At 42.5% G+C, this 15,271-nt stretch overlaps 2 protein-coding genes across 7 annotated transcripts in view; one reads left to right on the forward strand and one right to left on the reverse strand.

Moving 5' to 3' along the window:
* Positions 1 to 4,299, reverse strand: part of NMNAT1 (nicotinamide nucleotide adenylyltransferase 1) — a 28,805-nt gene extending 24,506 nt beyond the window's left edge. For 2 of the 6 annotated variants that reach the window (XM_055304967.1, XM_055304972.1), the window contains exons 1-2: positions 3,460 to 3,577; positions 2,364 to 2,487 (exon numbers count right to left, since the gene is read on the reverse strand). The gene's annotated coding sequence lies outside the window, so the exon portion shown is untranslated. The other 4 variants (XM_055304970.1, XM_055304969.1, XM_055304971.1 and 1 more) reach the window with 4 other exon arrangements.
* Positions 3,466 to 13,289, forward strand: LZIC (leucine zipper and CTNNBIP1 domain containing). The gene is given in 8 exon segments (XM_055304973.1): positions 3,466 to 3,543; positions 5,053 to 5,161; positions 6,361 to 6,496; positions 8,318 to 8,416; positions 10,439 to 10,534; positions 10,709 to 10,790; positions 12,560 to 12,615; positions 12,617 to 13,289. Coding segments are annotated over 8 exon segments (660 nt in total). The 5' UTR covers positions 3,466 to 3,488; the 3' UTR covers positions 12,644 to 13,289.
* The last annotated feature ends 1,982 nt before the right edge of the window (positions 13,290 to 15,271 follow it).

The following is a 15,271-nucleotide window of genomic DNA, read 5'->3' on the forward strand; positions in this document are numbered from 1 at the left end:
GCTGAAGTTGAGAACAGAATGTAGAGAGAAATAAAGGTGGAACCAAGGAGACCTGACAGGAAGCTACTCCAGTTAGGCAGGTGAGAGTTGATGCTGACTCCGACCAGGGTGTCAGCAGCAGAAGTGGTGACAAGACACTAGAATCTCAAAATATTATAAACATAGAGCCAATGTGATTGATGATGAATGGAATGTGGGCTGTGAGACAAAGAGGAGTCAAGGATGACTCCAAAAATGTCTGGCCAGTGAGGAAGACATGCAACTCTTGATCTTAGGGTTGTGAGTTCGAGCCCCATGTTGTGTATAGAGCCAGCCAGGTGCTCCTACCATCCTTTTTAAACAAACATGAGAAAACAAAAGCTAAAAGAGGCTGCTTAACTTGCTCAAGATCTCACAGTTTGTGTAACAACCTTCACTCTAAAAATTCATGCTTTAACCATGACATAAGACTTACAATAGTACAAACTATCTACTGGTAGACATTTGAAAGAGATCCACATGTTCGGAGAGCCTTTGGCTCCTATACTTCTTTCTTTTTTTTTTTTTTTTTTAAGATTTTATTTACTTGGGATCCCTGGGTGGCGCAGCGGTTTGGCGCCTGCCTTTGGCCCAGGGCGCGATCCTGGAGACCCGGGATCGAGTCCCACATCGGGCTCCCGGTGCGTGGAGCCTGCTTCTCCCTCTGCCTGTGTCTCTGCCTCTCTCTCTCCCCCCGTGACTATCATAAATAAATAAAAATAAAAATTAAAAGAAAAAATTAAAAAAAAAAAAAAAGATTTTATTTACTTACTTGAGAGAGAGCAGGAGCACAAGAGTGAGAGGGGTCGAGGAGGATAGAGAGAAGCAGACTCTCCACTGAGCAGGGAGCCTAATGCAGGGCTCAATCCCAGGAACTTGGGTTCATGACCTGGGCCAAAAGCAGATGCTTAACAGACTGAGCCACCCAAGAGCCCCTTTCTTTTTTTCTTTCTTTCTTTCTTTCTTTCTTTTTTTTTTTGGATTTATTTTATTTACTTATTTCAGAGACAGAGAAGGCAGAAGGGAGGGAGGGAGAGTGCACATGCATGTGTGGGTTGGGGCAGAGGGAGAGGATCTCAAGCTGATTCCAAGTTAAGTGTGGAGCCCAACACAGGGTCCATCTCACGACCCTGAGATCATGACCTGAGCTGAAATCAAGGGTCGGCCTCTCAACTGACTGAGCCACCTCCGTGCCTCAGGCTAATGTCCTTCCAGTTAACCACTCAAGCTTTATCTGTCCCAGCATTTTCCCTACCTAGTTGGAGCAACTTGCACTCTCTGGGCTCCCATCCCAAGTCCAAGTTAAAATGTCCTAAACTCCAGGGCACCTGGGTGGTTCAGTTGGTTAAGTGTCCAACTCTTGGTTTCAGCTCAGGTTGTGATCTCAGAGTCGTGGGATTGAGCCCCATAGACTCCACGCTTGGCATGCAGTCTGCTTGAGTTTCTCTCTCCCTCTCCCTCTGCCCCTACTGCTCATGTTCTCTCTCTCCAATAAATAAATCTTTTTTTTTTAAAGATTGTATTTATTTATTCATGAGAGACACAGAGAGAGACAGAGAGAAGCAGAGACACAGGCCGAGGGAGAAGCAGGCTCCATGCAGGGAGCCCGATGTGGGACTCAATCCTAGGACCCCAGGATCACGCCCTGGGCTGAAGGCAAGCGCTAAACCGCTGAGCCACCCAGGGATCCACTAAATAAATCTTAAAAAAATAAATAAAAAAAAAAAGAGTGTTAAATGTCCCAAACTGCTCCAGTTATTTCTGGTTTCCCAGTTATGATTCCCACCCAGCTCTGAAGTTATTTCCCCCAATGCTCTCTCTCCAGTGACTACCTATATAACATGTTATTCCTCTTTTTCCAGCGTCTTCTCTTCCCTCCTCACCCTCCTCCAAAGCCTAGATTCTGTTTTTGTTTGAGAACCAGAACCCAAACCATTTTCTCTTACTTACACACTGGGAATACTTTTTCATTATCCTTGAACTCTAGACAAGAATCCAGGGAACACCCTAAGCAGAGAAGTGCCGAATCAGACTAAGTCACCAAGAAAGAAGAGCAGGCAAACAGAACGCCTGGGTCAGCACAGCTCTGATGATAGCACATAAATGCCTGAAGAGAACACATACCGTCATAACCAAAATTAGGGGAAGTACACAATAAGAAAACGTTTGTTTAGCAAGTTCTTCAAATGCTAAAGCAAAGAAGCATATTTTTTTCAGTGTGCTTTGCTTTGGCACTGACCCTGTCTGTCCCTGAGAGATCTGCGTTACTGAAAGCCTGGATGTGTCCACACATATTTACCGTTATCAAAACGAGACCTGATGACAGTAGCACAGCAGTCACTTACTTTCACAAAGGAAATTCTGTGGACCTGAAGTGTTGTGCAAGGTGGGTCACTGGAACCATTCCCACCACAGCAAAGGCTTCTTGGAGCTGGGCCAGAACCAGGGTTTCACAGCAGAACTCTAACTCTGAAAAACAACACAGGGGGGGTGCCTGAATGGGTTGGTGGGTGAAGCCTCTGCCTTTGGCTGAGGTCATGATCCTCAAATCCCAGGATCGAGCCCCACATGGAGTTCCCTGCTCAGTAGGGAGTCTGCTTCGTTCTCTTCCTCTGCCCGTCCCCCAGCTTGTGCTAACGAATAATAATAATAATAATAATAATAATAATAATAATAATTTAAAAATCTTTTTAAAAAATAGAGAAAAATAAGAAGCCCAAGGATCAGAACTAGGGAAGTAATTCATTGTGGTCGACTTCCCTGGGAACTTTAGTTGGAAGGAAGTCTGGAGGAGTCGGGGGCTGAAAGAGAACGAGCCCAACTAGCCAGCCCCACGACGTCTGGGGACCTGGGACTCGGGGGACCTGGGACTCGGGGGGCCGCGGGCGAGGGGAGCGTTTCCGCCCAGTTTCCCGGTAACTTTCCAAGCTGCCCAACGGCCGGCGGTGCCCTCAGGGGCGTGAGCGCCAAACCCCGTCTCTACGGATTTGCAAAGACGGATTTCCGAGGAAAGAGGAGGGAAAGAGAAGTCCTTCGGGACGGAACACTTCCTCCTCCGTCCCCGCCCACCTCCGCCACGCTCAAGGAGCCTCTGGAAAGGGATCTTTTCCCATTTTCCAGGGTGAGTCACCTGTTCGAAAGAGAAACTACCGAAGATGTGGGCTCCCCAGAAGGATGGAAAGACGAGGCGCGGGACTCCTTGTCCTAAACCTGACTACGACCTTGCCTCGAGGACCGCTATTTCTGCCCCTCAAGGACGCCACCATCTCGGGGTCCCCCAAGCCTGCGAGGGAGGGACCTGCGCCGACTCCCCAGAGCCAGGTCTCTCAGGGGCTCCGGCCCGCAGGGGGCTTACCACGTCCTGGGGCCCACCCGCCCGAACCCTCCGGGAGAGACGCCGCGCAGCACGGACGCCAGACTGAGCAACACCCGTGGCCGCACCCTCATTGGCTCCCGGAGGCCGGAAGTGCATGCGTCCGCCGGAAGTGTTCCTACTGCGAGCGTCCGCCAGGCCGGGACCCTCAGGTAGGCGGGGCCCCTGCCTCCGAAGTCCCGGCACCGGGCCGTGGCCCGGGCGGGGCGGGGACCCCGAGGGCCCCAGGAGGTTGTCCGGGTTCTGGTCCCGGAGGTCCGGAGGAGTTTCGGGGGCGGGGGCTCGTGGCGGCCTCTGGTGGCAGCCGGGGCCTAATCGAGCCCGGCGGCCGCAGCCCCCCAGTGCGGGAGCCCCGAGTTCCCGGGTGGAGACAGGGTCTGGGGGGTTCGGGGCGGTGGCCGGAGCCGCCCCCTGCCTGCGGCGCGCCGGGATGGCTGAGGTCCGTAGCCGCTCGGGTCCAGGCGGGAAAACGTGTGCCCTTCGCCCTGGTCGTGTCGGTGCTCCTGGCTTTGCCCTCCAGTCACCTGGGGGTGCAGGGTTATCCTCAGGGACACCCCAGAAAGGCTGCCCAAGGCGCAGTCGCGGGGAAGACGGCTCCCCTCCCTCCTGGCCCGGCTCCCCTCTCCCCCAGAAGAGGAGGGTGTGCTTCCGGGGCGGGGCTGCTCCCGTGGAAGGTACCTGGACCGCTTTAGGCTAGTGCGTGCGGAGTCAAGGAAACTACTTGCTAATGGTTTCCGACTCCCCAGCTAGCTCCACCTCCCAGTGGTTTGGACTTTGAGCCTCTAGTAAGTCCTGATGAACGATTTCGCTTTGCTCAAGCTCATGACTCTTGGACCTTCAGCAGCGGGAGGTTTATGCACTTTGGGGCGGGTCGACAGCCTGCAGAGTTCAAAGTACTGAGAGACCAGGTGAGCATGAAGGAGGATCTCCCAGTCCGGATTCCGGTTTTTGAGGGTCCTTTCGGCTGTTTCTGCCAAAGGTGCACCGCCTTTATTGGATACTAGGTGGTGCCAGCGAGTTAATCTTTCTGGAATAAATTTCACCTAACGGACAGCGCCAAGACAAGGCTTTCAAAGTGCCCATCAGCCCAGAAATGCTTTTAAAATAGTTTAACCGGGATCCCTGGGTGGCGCAGCGGTTTAGTGTCTGCCTCTGACCCAGGGCGTGATCCTGGAGACCCAAGATCGAGTCCCACATCGGGCTCCCTGCAGGGAGCCTGCTTCTCCCTCTGTCTGTGTCTCTGCCTCTCTCTGTATCTCACGAATGAATAAATAAAACCTTAAAAAAAAAAAGAATGAAAACGAATCTTTTAATGAGTCTTTTTATAAAGCATTTGATCTGTTTCTGTCTAAAACTGTTTTTCAACATTCAAATTTGTTTAAAGTAAAATGGACTAATCGTGAAGATTTCTAATTAACTTGTCAAGTCACTTAGAAATACTGCCAGGCTTTTTGGTGGGATGTTACTAGTATATGAGTTTAAGCTTTTTATTTTTTTTTTTAGTTTAAACTTTTATATGTAAAATGAAATTCTCTTTGCACAACCATCTTTCCCACACCTATAGCTCAGAAAGAGTATAGCCCGTTTTAAATCATACTGGTTTGTTGAATCATTTCAGATAACCAAATATATACTGTATGTGCGCTTGTTGTTCTACTTAGAGATCAAAATGGCTTCCAGAGGAAAGACAGAGACAAGCAAATTAAAGCAGAATTTAGAAGAACAATTGGATAGACTAATGCAGCAATTACAAGATCTGGAGGAATGCAGGTAATAGCATAACTGAATGCCTCTCTGCTGTCAAGTGGCTTTTTTCTGCAGCTAGATTACAAGCTGTGGGTGCAAGCCCATGTGTGATTTTGGTTTCCCCTATAGCGCTTTGTCTGTTGGAGAAATAAACTCAGTGTGAGTTTGGAGTCATAAAGGTAACCCTTTTAGTTTCCATTTCCTTGAGTGCGAAGTAGAAATAGTAACACCGGGATCCCTGGGTGGCGCAGCGGTTTAGCGCCTGCCTTTGGCCCAGGGCGCGATCCTGGAGACCCGGGATCGAATCCCACATCGGGCTCCCGGTGCATGGAGCCTGCTTCTCCCTCTGCCTGTGTCTCTGCCTCTTTCTCTCTCTGTGTGACTATCATAAATAAATAAAAGAAAATTAAAAAAAAAAAAAAAAGAAATAGTAACACCTACCTTGTCTTCAGTACGTAAAATAGCCCTGCCTGGTATATACTTGAACTTCTAATGTATTTTCAGCCTTAACTGTTCAAAGGACCAAAATTGCTCATTGCCTTTTTTAACAACTTTGAAAGGTTGTTGTAGGTATTTCAAATGAAGAGGCCAAACAAGGCTTGGCCTAGAGTAGGTGCTCAATAAATGGTAGCTGTCATTATTTGTAGGAAATGTTTAATAAATGGCTTGTTCAGTTAGTGAATAAAAATAGCCTCTTACTCAGATGACAGGTACTACATTGCTGTTGTATTTCACGGTACACAAAATTTTACCTACCATTAGTAATGATAAAAGTAACAGCTATTTTGTCAAGTACCTGTTGTTTGTCAAGGACCTTCCAGAGTTCATGTAATGCTCATAGCAACCCTAGGAGGTAGGTACTATCATTATCTGTGGCTTATAGATCAAGAAACTGAGACTTGGCTGTGTTAGGTATCTTGCCCAAGGTTATGCATTGATTCATAGACTGCTTAAAAGGAAGTTATTATGTGGTTTGTTAAATGTGCCTCATTTTGGTAAAAGAAAAGTGTTTAATTATCAAAGTAACCACATGGCAGGAAAACGCCCATACTACTAACATCTGAACACATCCATTATTAGCATTTTGTTATTTCCTTTCAGCCTTGTCCCCCAAGATACTTTTTGTAAATATATGTATCAAAAGTCTTAGGCTACAAATATTAAGATTGCTTTTTTCACTTGGAACGCTTGTGTTTTTCTATATTATGTTCACTGTACTTCAGAGAAGAACTTGATGCAGATGAATATGAGGAAACCAAAAAGGAAACTCTGGAGCAACTAAGTGAATTTAATGATTCACTGAAGAAAATTATGTCTGGAAATATGACTTTGGTGGATGAGCTAAGTGGAATGCAACTGGTAAGCATAATTCACTTAAACTGGTGAGACAAGTGGTTTTTCTCTCTTTTTTTTATATTTAAGATAGAAAAGAAACTTTGTTTTTGGGTTTGACTTCTAGATAACTTCTACTTATGGATAAAGCAGCATAGGCTTCCAGATCTTCATTTAGTTATGTATTTGGCTCCAGTAACATGCATATAAATAGCAAATGGACACTATTTTTTTTTAATTTAACTATTAGATAGTTAACATACAGTGCAGCATTGGTTTCTGGAATAGAATTCAGTAATTAACACTTACAGACAACACCCAGCGCTCATCATAAGTGCCCTCCTTAATATCCATCACCCAGCTAGCCCATCCTCCTCCCCCATCAACCCTCAGTTTGTTCTCTATTATTAAGAGTCTTGTTTTGCCTCTCTTGTTTGTTTGTTTGCCTCTCTCTTTTTTTTCTTTTCCCCCTTCCCATATGTTCATCTGTTTTCTTTCTTAAATTCTGCATGAGTAAAATCACGTGGTATTTGTCTTTCTCTAACTTATTTCACTTAGCATAATATACTCTAGCTCTATCCACATCATTGCAAATGGCAAGATTTCATTCTTTTTGATAGCTGAGTAATACTCCAGTGTGTGTGTGTGTGTGTGTGTGTGTGTGTGTGTGTGTATTTACACACACATATACATACATAGATACCAAATCCTTTTTTCATTCATCGGTCGGTGGATATTTGGGCTCTCTCCATAGTTTGGCTATTGTTGCTAATGCTGCTCTACATATAGGGTTACGTGTACCCCTGCAAATCTGTATTTTGTGTCCTTTGGGTAAATACCTAGTATTGCAATTGCTAGATCATAGGGTAGTTCTATTTTTAACATTTTGAGGAACTTCCATACTATTCTCCAGAGTGGCTAGACCAGTTTCCATTCCTACCAACAGTGCAGCAGGGTTCCCCTTTCTCCACATCCTTGCCAACATCTATTGTTTCTTGTGTTGTTAATTTTAGCCATTCTGACACGTGTGAGATAGTATCTCATTGTGGTTTTGATTTATATGTCCCTGATATGAGTGATATTAAGCATCTTTTCATGTGTCTGTTAGCTGTCTGGATGTCTTCTTCGGAAAAGTGTCTATTCATGTCCTCAGCCATTTCTTAACTGGGTTACTTGGTTTTGGGTGTTGAGTTTGATAAGTTCTTTGTAGATTTTGGACACTAACCCTAATCATCGGTATGTTGTTTGCAAATATCTCCCATTCCATAGGCAGCCTTCTAGGTTTTTTTTTAGATTTTATTCATTTATTCATGAGAGACGCAGAGGGAGAAGCAGGCTCCATACAGGAGCCTGATGCAGAACTCGATCCCAGAACTCTGGGATCACATCCCAAGCCAAAGGCAAAAGCTCAACTGCTCAGGCACCCAGGTGTCCCAGCCTTCTAGTTTTGTTGATTCTTTCCTTTTTTTTTTTTTTTTTTAAGATTTTATTTATTCATGAGAAACACAAAGAGAGGCAGACACACAGGCAGAGGGAGAAGCAGGCTCCATGCAGGGAGCCCGACGTGGGACCCGATCCCAGGCCTCCAGGATCACATCTTGGGTCAAAGGCTGGCGCTAAACCGCTGAGCCACCCAGGGATCCCCTGTTAATTCTTTCCTTTGCTGTGCAGAAGCTTTTTATCTTGATGAAGTCCCAGTAGTTCATTTTTGCTTTTGTGGAAACTAAGATTATAACAGTGTTTGATGACCAAGGAAGACCTATTTGTAATTGAAGACCCATCAATCAGTTATCGTAATATCTGAATCTTTGGAGTATTTTGCTCAGTTTCTACCTCCTTGTATTCTAGGCTATCCAGGCAGCTATCAGCCAGGCCTTTAAAACTCCAGAGGTCATCAGGTTATTTGCAAAGAAACAACCAGGTCAGCTTCGGACAAGGTTAGCAGAGGTAAAGTTTCTTTAAATTGATTTAATTGCTGTGTGTATTTCTTTTCTCAGCTCCCAAATTTCATTATGTTACTCTGAAGTTTAAAAATTGATCAGTTGAGAATGTACACCACCACTAAGAGTGAACCCTAATGTGTAGACTGTGGAATTGGGGGATTATGATGTGTCAGGGTAGGTTCATCTGTTGTAAGAAATGCACCACTGGGGGATGTTTATGATGGAGAGGCTGTGCGCAGGCGGCGGTGGGGGGGGGGGGGCAATGAAGGATATATGGGAAATCTTTGTACCATTTACACAATTTACTGTGAACCTAAAACTGCTCTGAAAAATAGCCTGTTACCGAAAGGATTGATCAGTTGATTTTTTAAAAAGATTTGTTTATTTATTAGAGAGAAAGAGAGAACGTGTAAGGAGGGGCAGAGGGAGAGGGAGAGAGAAACTTTAGCAGACTCCTCTGAGCTCCAAGCCCAACAGTGCAGGGCTTGATCTCATGACCCTGAGATCATGACTGAAGCTAAAACCAAGTGTTGGACCCTTAATCGTGCAGGCAAGGGCCCCTGATCAGTTAATTTAGAGCCACAACCCACCGTTTTCTGACAAAATTAGTCTTTTGAGCAATTATTGTTAACGAATATAGAGGTTTAATAGCATATGACAGTTTAAACTCCTTCTACATGGATGCCACCTTTAAGGTTTACCATATACTTCTGGAGCCCTGAGATGAAATCCCATCTAGAATCCATTCACGGCATTGCTTTCTGCACATGTGACTTTTGTCATCTAAGAATTTCAAACATTTCTATAAACCTGATACTTGAGAAAATCTGTTTATAGACTTGAATATAATTAAGGCATTAACAAGTTATTTGCCACCACTGGTAGTCCAGTGGTATAGTGGTTGAGAGCATGAACTTGGGTCAGACTGGCAGGATTTGTATCCCTGCTCCACTGTGGAGGCCTGTGATCTTGGGGAAGTTATTTTTAATTGTTTTAATACAAAAATCTTTTTAACAAATATTATTATTACTGAAGTTGGATAAGTTATCTTATTCAACTTCTTTGTGTCTGTTCCCCATGTCTGAAAAGGTGATATTGATAGTCCCTATTTCTTATGGTTGCTATGAAGAGTAAATGAAGTAATATGTATATAATACATACTATGTGTAATATGTAATATATATCAAGTACGTGGACTAGCACCTAGGCATAGTACATGCTATAAGTGTTTGTAATGGTAGAGATGAAATTTAGCCAACATTCCTAGAGACCTGATACCAGTTACCTCATTCAAGCCTGTAGACCACACTTGAGTGTAAGGGAATGAGTTCTTAGAGGATAGCTTCTCTCTAAAGGAAGCTATTGGCCTCCCATTCTGCAATAGAGTTTATAATCAAAACAGTGGTTATGATTAGCATTAAGCTTTATTAGAACTGAGGGACACCTGGCTCGCTCAGTCAGTGGCACATGCAATTCTTATTTTCAAGGTTGTGAGTTTGAGCCCCACACTGGGTGTAGAGATTACTTAAAAAATAAAATCTTAAAAGAAAACAGATTTATTGGAGCTGTGTAATTGCATTGCTGGCATGTTTGCCTTGAATTGTTTCTATAGTTCTCTATATTAATCAGCTAGAGGAACTTTTTTAAGAAGTAGTAGATCTGGGGTGCCTGTGTAGTTCAGTCTTTAAGCATCTGTCGCTTAGTTTCAGCTCAGGTCACAATCTCATGGTTCATGAGATCAAGTCTGCTCAGTAGAGTCTGCTTGAAGATTCTCTCTCTCTGCACCTCCCCCACCTAGTTGAATAAATCTTTAAAAAGAAAAGAAGTAGTAGATCTGGGGGCATCTGGCTGACTTGGTCAGAAGAGTATGCAACTCTTGATCTTAGAGTTGTGAGTTTGAGCCCCATGTTGGGTGTAGAGATTACTTTAAAAAAAAAAAGTCGTAGTAGTAGATCTCAAAAGCTGGATTTTACGAGCAGAATGTTTTTAACTTAAGTACCATATCCTTTGCATTCGTCCATTTCAGATGGATAGAGATCTCATGGTAGGAAAGCTGGAAAGAGGCCTGTATACTCAGCAGAAAGTGGAGATACTAACAGCTCTCAGGAAACTTGGAGAGAAGGTACCTCTATTTAATTTAATATATTAGAGATAAAGAAAAGGTATAATGAATTTTGTACTGAACTTCTTGATCTGTGATCCAGCTTGTAGTCCTGAGACATTCTTAATGGTGTTTCTTAGGACCACTTATGAACATTTAAATCCACTCCCTTGAGCCTTGTTTTGTTTTGTTTAGCTGACTGCAGATGATGAGGCCTTCTTGTCAGCAAATGCAGGTGCTATACTCAGTCAATTTGAGAAAGTCTCTACGGACCTTGGTGAGTACCCTTATATTTCTGAAAACTGAGCATGCATTGCTCTATCTCACCTATGAGTGAGATAATAGGATGGCCTTTTCTTGAGTTTGGAGGTAAAACCAGAAGTATGTTATTGAGTTTATTTCCTAATACTTTTTGATTAAAAATAATTAAGTTAATATATTACTATATTAATGATAATTAAATTAATATATTACTAAGATATTAACATTTAAAAATATTTGTCAACTAAATATAAATGTATATATAAAAACAAATTACTCTAAAATTTTATATATTCTATTTCACATTTAAAACTAGAGTAACGGGCAGCCCCGGTGGCTCAGCGGTTTAGCGCCGCCTTCAGTCCAGGGTGTGATCCTGGAGACCCGGGATCAAGTCCCAGGTCAAGCTCCCTGCATGGAGCCTGCTTCTCCCTCTGCCTGTGTCTCTGCCTCTCTCTCTCTCTCTCTCTCTCTCTCTCTCTCTCTCTCTCTCTCCTTGTGTCTCCCATGAATAAATAAATAAAATCTTAGAAGAAGAAAGAAAGAAAGAAAGAAAGAAAGAAAGAAGAAAGAAAGAAAGAAAGGAAAGAAGAAAGAAAGAAAGAAAGAAAGAAAGAAAGAAAGAAGAAGAAGAAAGAAAAGAAAGAAAGAGGGATCCCTGGGTGGCGCAGCGGTTTGGCGCCTGCCTTTGGCCCAGGGCGCGATCCTGGAGACCCGGGATCGAATCCCACGTCGGGCTCCCGGTACATGGAGCCTGCTTCTCCCTCTGCCTGTGTCTCTGCCTCTCTCTATCTCTCTCTCTGTGACTATCATAAATAATAATAAATAAAAATTAAAAAAAAATTTAAAAAAAAAAAGAAAGAAAGAAAGAAAGAAAGAAAGAAAGAAAGAAAGAAAGAAAGAAAAGAAAAAGGAAAGAAAAGAAAGATGGGGCAGCCCTGGTGGCGCAGCGGTTTAGCGCTGCCTGCAGCCCAGGGCATGATCCTGGAGACCCTGGATGGAGTCCCACGTCAGGCTCTCTGCATGGAGCCTGCTTCTCCCTCTGCCTGTGTCTCTGCCTCTCTCTGTCTCTATGAATAAATAAATAAAATCTTAGAAAGAAAGAAAGAAAGAAAGAAAGAAAGAAAGAAAGAAAGAAAGAAAGAAAGAAAGAAAGAAAGAAAAAAGAAAGTAAGCTAGAGTAAGGATTTGTTTTGTTTTTAATATTTATTTATTTGTTTATTCATGAGAGACACAGAGAAAGAGGCAGAGACACAGGCAGAGGGAGAAGCGGGCTCCCCACAGGGAGCCCAATGCGAGACTTGATCCTCGGACAGGGAATCATGCCCTGAGCCCAAGGCAGATGCTCAACCACTGAGCCACCCAGGCGTCCCTAGAGTAAGGATTTGTAAGCAATAAATCACTCCATGTATGTGAGATGTTTGGGCTGGGGAAAGGAAATTGGGAATTGGCACTAGGAAGGTTTAGGGGTAATGCTCTGATAATAGAAGCTAATTTTCTTTTCTTTTTAAAGATTTTATTTATTTATTCATGAGAGACACAGAGAGAGAGAGGCAGAGACATAGGCAGAGGGAGAAACAGGCTCCATGCAGGGAGCCGGATGTGGGACTCCATCCCGAGACTCCAGGATCATGCCCTGGGCTGAAGGCAGGCTCTAAACTGCTGAGCCACCCAGGAGTCCATATTTTCTATTTCAGTACCTATGGGATAGATTTTCCCCTCGTTACCTAGAACTGTAAATGTATTTGAAATAACCTTTTGTTTATTATGTGTCTTTCTCCTTAGGCTCTGGAGACAAAGTTCTTGCATTGGCAAGTTTTGAGGTTGAAAAAACAAAAAAATGACATGGTGTGGAGCTTGGGACATTGATCACATTCTTCCTATAAATGGCGTTTGTCTTTAGGGATTTTGAATCACTGCAAAGAAATCAAAAGAGATTCTTGAAATGCACTGATAACCTAAGAAAAGGTGACAGAAAAACATACTTGTGTCTTCTGGTTATACCCTTCATCATTGTGCTTTGTGTAGGGCTGCCTGCCTGAGTCATCCTAGACTTCCTGGGATGAGGGACCCTTTGGACCCTATTCATTATAGCGGTGTGTTTGAGAGAGAGAACAGTAAACGGTTCCTCTGCCTGTTTTTATTAAGCTTCCTTGTTTTTAAGTGCTGATAGTAAATGAAAAGATGTGAACTAATGATTCTTCTCTGTTGATAATTTGTCCCTACTTATTGGATTGAATGGTGTACCAACATCAATAGACCTCATGAGCGGGCATAGAATTTTAGAGATCTAAGTGATCTTAGAAATCATTTTCATTTTATAAACAAGGAAATTGAGGCTCAGAAAGAGCAAGTTGACTTGCTTAAAGTCACATCCAAGACAGAGCTGGTGATAGACCTGGGTGTCCTGACTCTCAGCTTAGGGTCTGTTGAATTTTATTTCTGTATTTTGTGCTGTCTTTAAAAACCAATTAACACAAAAAAAAAAAAAAAAAAAAAAAAAAAAAAAAAACAATTAACACATATTTGGGCAAGTCTGTGTTTATGAAAATTCAATGTCCCAACAGAAAGTTGTCACTAAAGGACCATTCCCCTAGCCTGTAAGGCCTCGGTATGAATGGGGCCCATTGTATCTCTGAGTTTTGAGCTTGGAACAATGGGAGCCCTGTTGAGAGTCTCCTGGAGTAACGTAATTTCCCGCTGTTGTTTCACCAGGAAAGCAATTGAAAGTGGCAGCTAGAGGCCCTCCCTGTGTGTGACCTCTTTGCTGAAACTCAGAAGGTGGGGACTGTAAACTATTATTTACTCTTCAGTTTTTGGAGAAACACAAAATAAGTTATGAGGAAAAGCATACTCTTGAGTGTTTATGTTTCTCTGCATGCTCAAATATATAGATATCCTCATGCATATGTATGTTAGCTTATATTCTAGGCTCTGGCCACTATGTTTTTTCATGTATTTCTCAGTTTTCTTTTTCTTTGCACTTTATACAAATTAAAAACATTTTTAAAGCTTCTTGTATACTGTAAACTCTACTAGGTGCTCTGCCAACTGGACAGATTAGGGACCTCAGCTTCATTAATGCCTTATTTGGAACTTTTAATGGGTAACTTTTTATATATTGGTTTACGATGGTCAAAGACTCATTGAAATTGTAATGAACCAAGAAAAAGCAAATGACCTACAATTCACCTAGGACTTTATGGTCAATCATCATTATTTCATTATTCCTCATTTTTGTTTGTTTGTTTAAGTAATCTCTACACTTAGTATGGAGTTTGAACTCATGATCCCAAGATTAAGAGTTGCATGCTCCTCTGACTAAGCCTGCCAGGCAGGCACCCCTATTCTGCAATTTTTTTTTTCTGAATCAAGGTGAAACTTACTTAACATCAAATCCACCATTTTAAAGTATACTATTCAGAAATGTTTAGTACTTTCACAAATGTTGTGCAACCATCACCATCTCATTCCAAAACATTTTTACCACTCCAAAGGGGACCCCATGCCCATTAAGCAGTCACTCCCCATGCCCTTCTCATCCTAGCCCTCCAGCAACCACTAATCTGCTTTCTATCTCTAGATTTACCAATTCTGAATATTTCATCCCAATGGCATCATACAGTATGTGACCTTTTGTGTCTGGCTTCTTTCACTTAGTATCATATTTTCAAGGTTAATCTAAGTTGTAGCACATGCCATTATTCCATTTAATGGATGAAAATATTTCCTTGTATGGATACCACCTTGTGCTTATCCACTTACCTCTTGAACATTGTTTTTTCCCACTGTTTTTGTTATTGCAAATAGTACTGCTATGAACATTTGTGTATTTGTTTAAATACCTGTTTTCAGCTCTTTTGGGTATATACCTAGAAATGGTATTGCTGTATGTATGTGTGTTTGGGGGGAATTTTTGTTTTGTTTTTAAGCCATAACAAAATTTCCCCTTCCCCTCTAGTAATAGTATAAAGAAAATTAATATTTGGTAGAATAAAGAAAATTAGGAATATTTGGTATTTGAAAGGAACCTAAATGAATCTGGAGTCCTTAATTTTGGTTTCCCTTTCTATAAGATTTTCTATAAGACTAACATCAGTGAAATATTTTGTCATTAATCATGTTAGTGTGTTCATTTTGTAAGTAATGATTAGTATCAACTTAAAATTAATCTTCCTTTAAAAGTTGCAAAGTTAAAAAAAAAAAGTTGCAAAGTTTGCAGTGCCTAGCAAGACCCTGTCATTTATGGCCATCTGACCTTTGGTAGGTTACTTAATCTTTCGAGCCTCATTTTCCTCTTCTGTTCAATGCAGATAAGTGGGTACAACCTACTTACCACATAGGATTTCTGTGGTTTCCCCTCTCACCCTTAATGCAGAAAGAAGTTTTGGAGCTAATCTACCATTTAACAGTGCTTTCAATGGCCATATGATGTATTTTGTTCCACAAATTTGGTATAACTCAAAAATAAATTGAAAAGTGAATAATTTGAAAATT

This window comes from Nyctereutes procyonoides, unplaced genomic scaffold (assembly GCF_905146905.1).
Source record: "Nyctereutes procyonoides isolate TBG_1078 unplaced genomic scaffold, NYPRO_anot_genome, whole genome shotgun sequence".
Classification (NCBI taxonomy): Eukaryota; Metazoa; Chordata; class Mammalia; order Carnivora; family Canidae; genus Nyctereutes; species Nyctereutes procyonoides.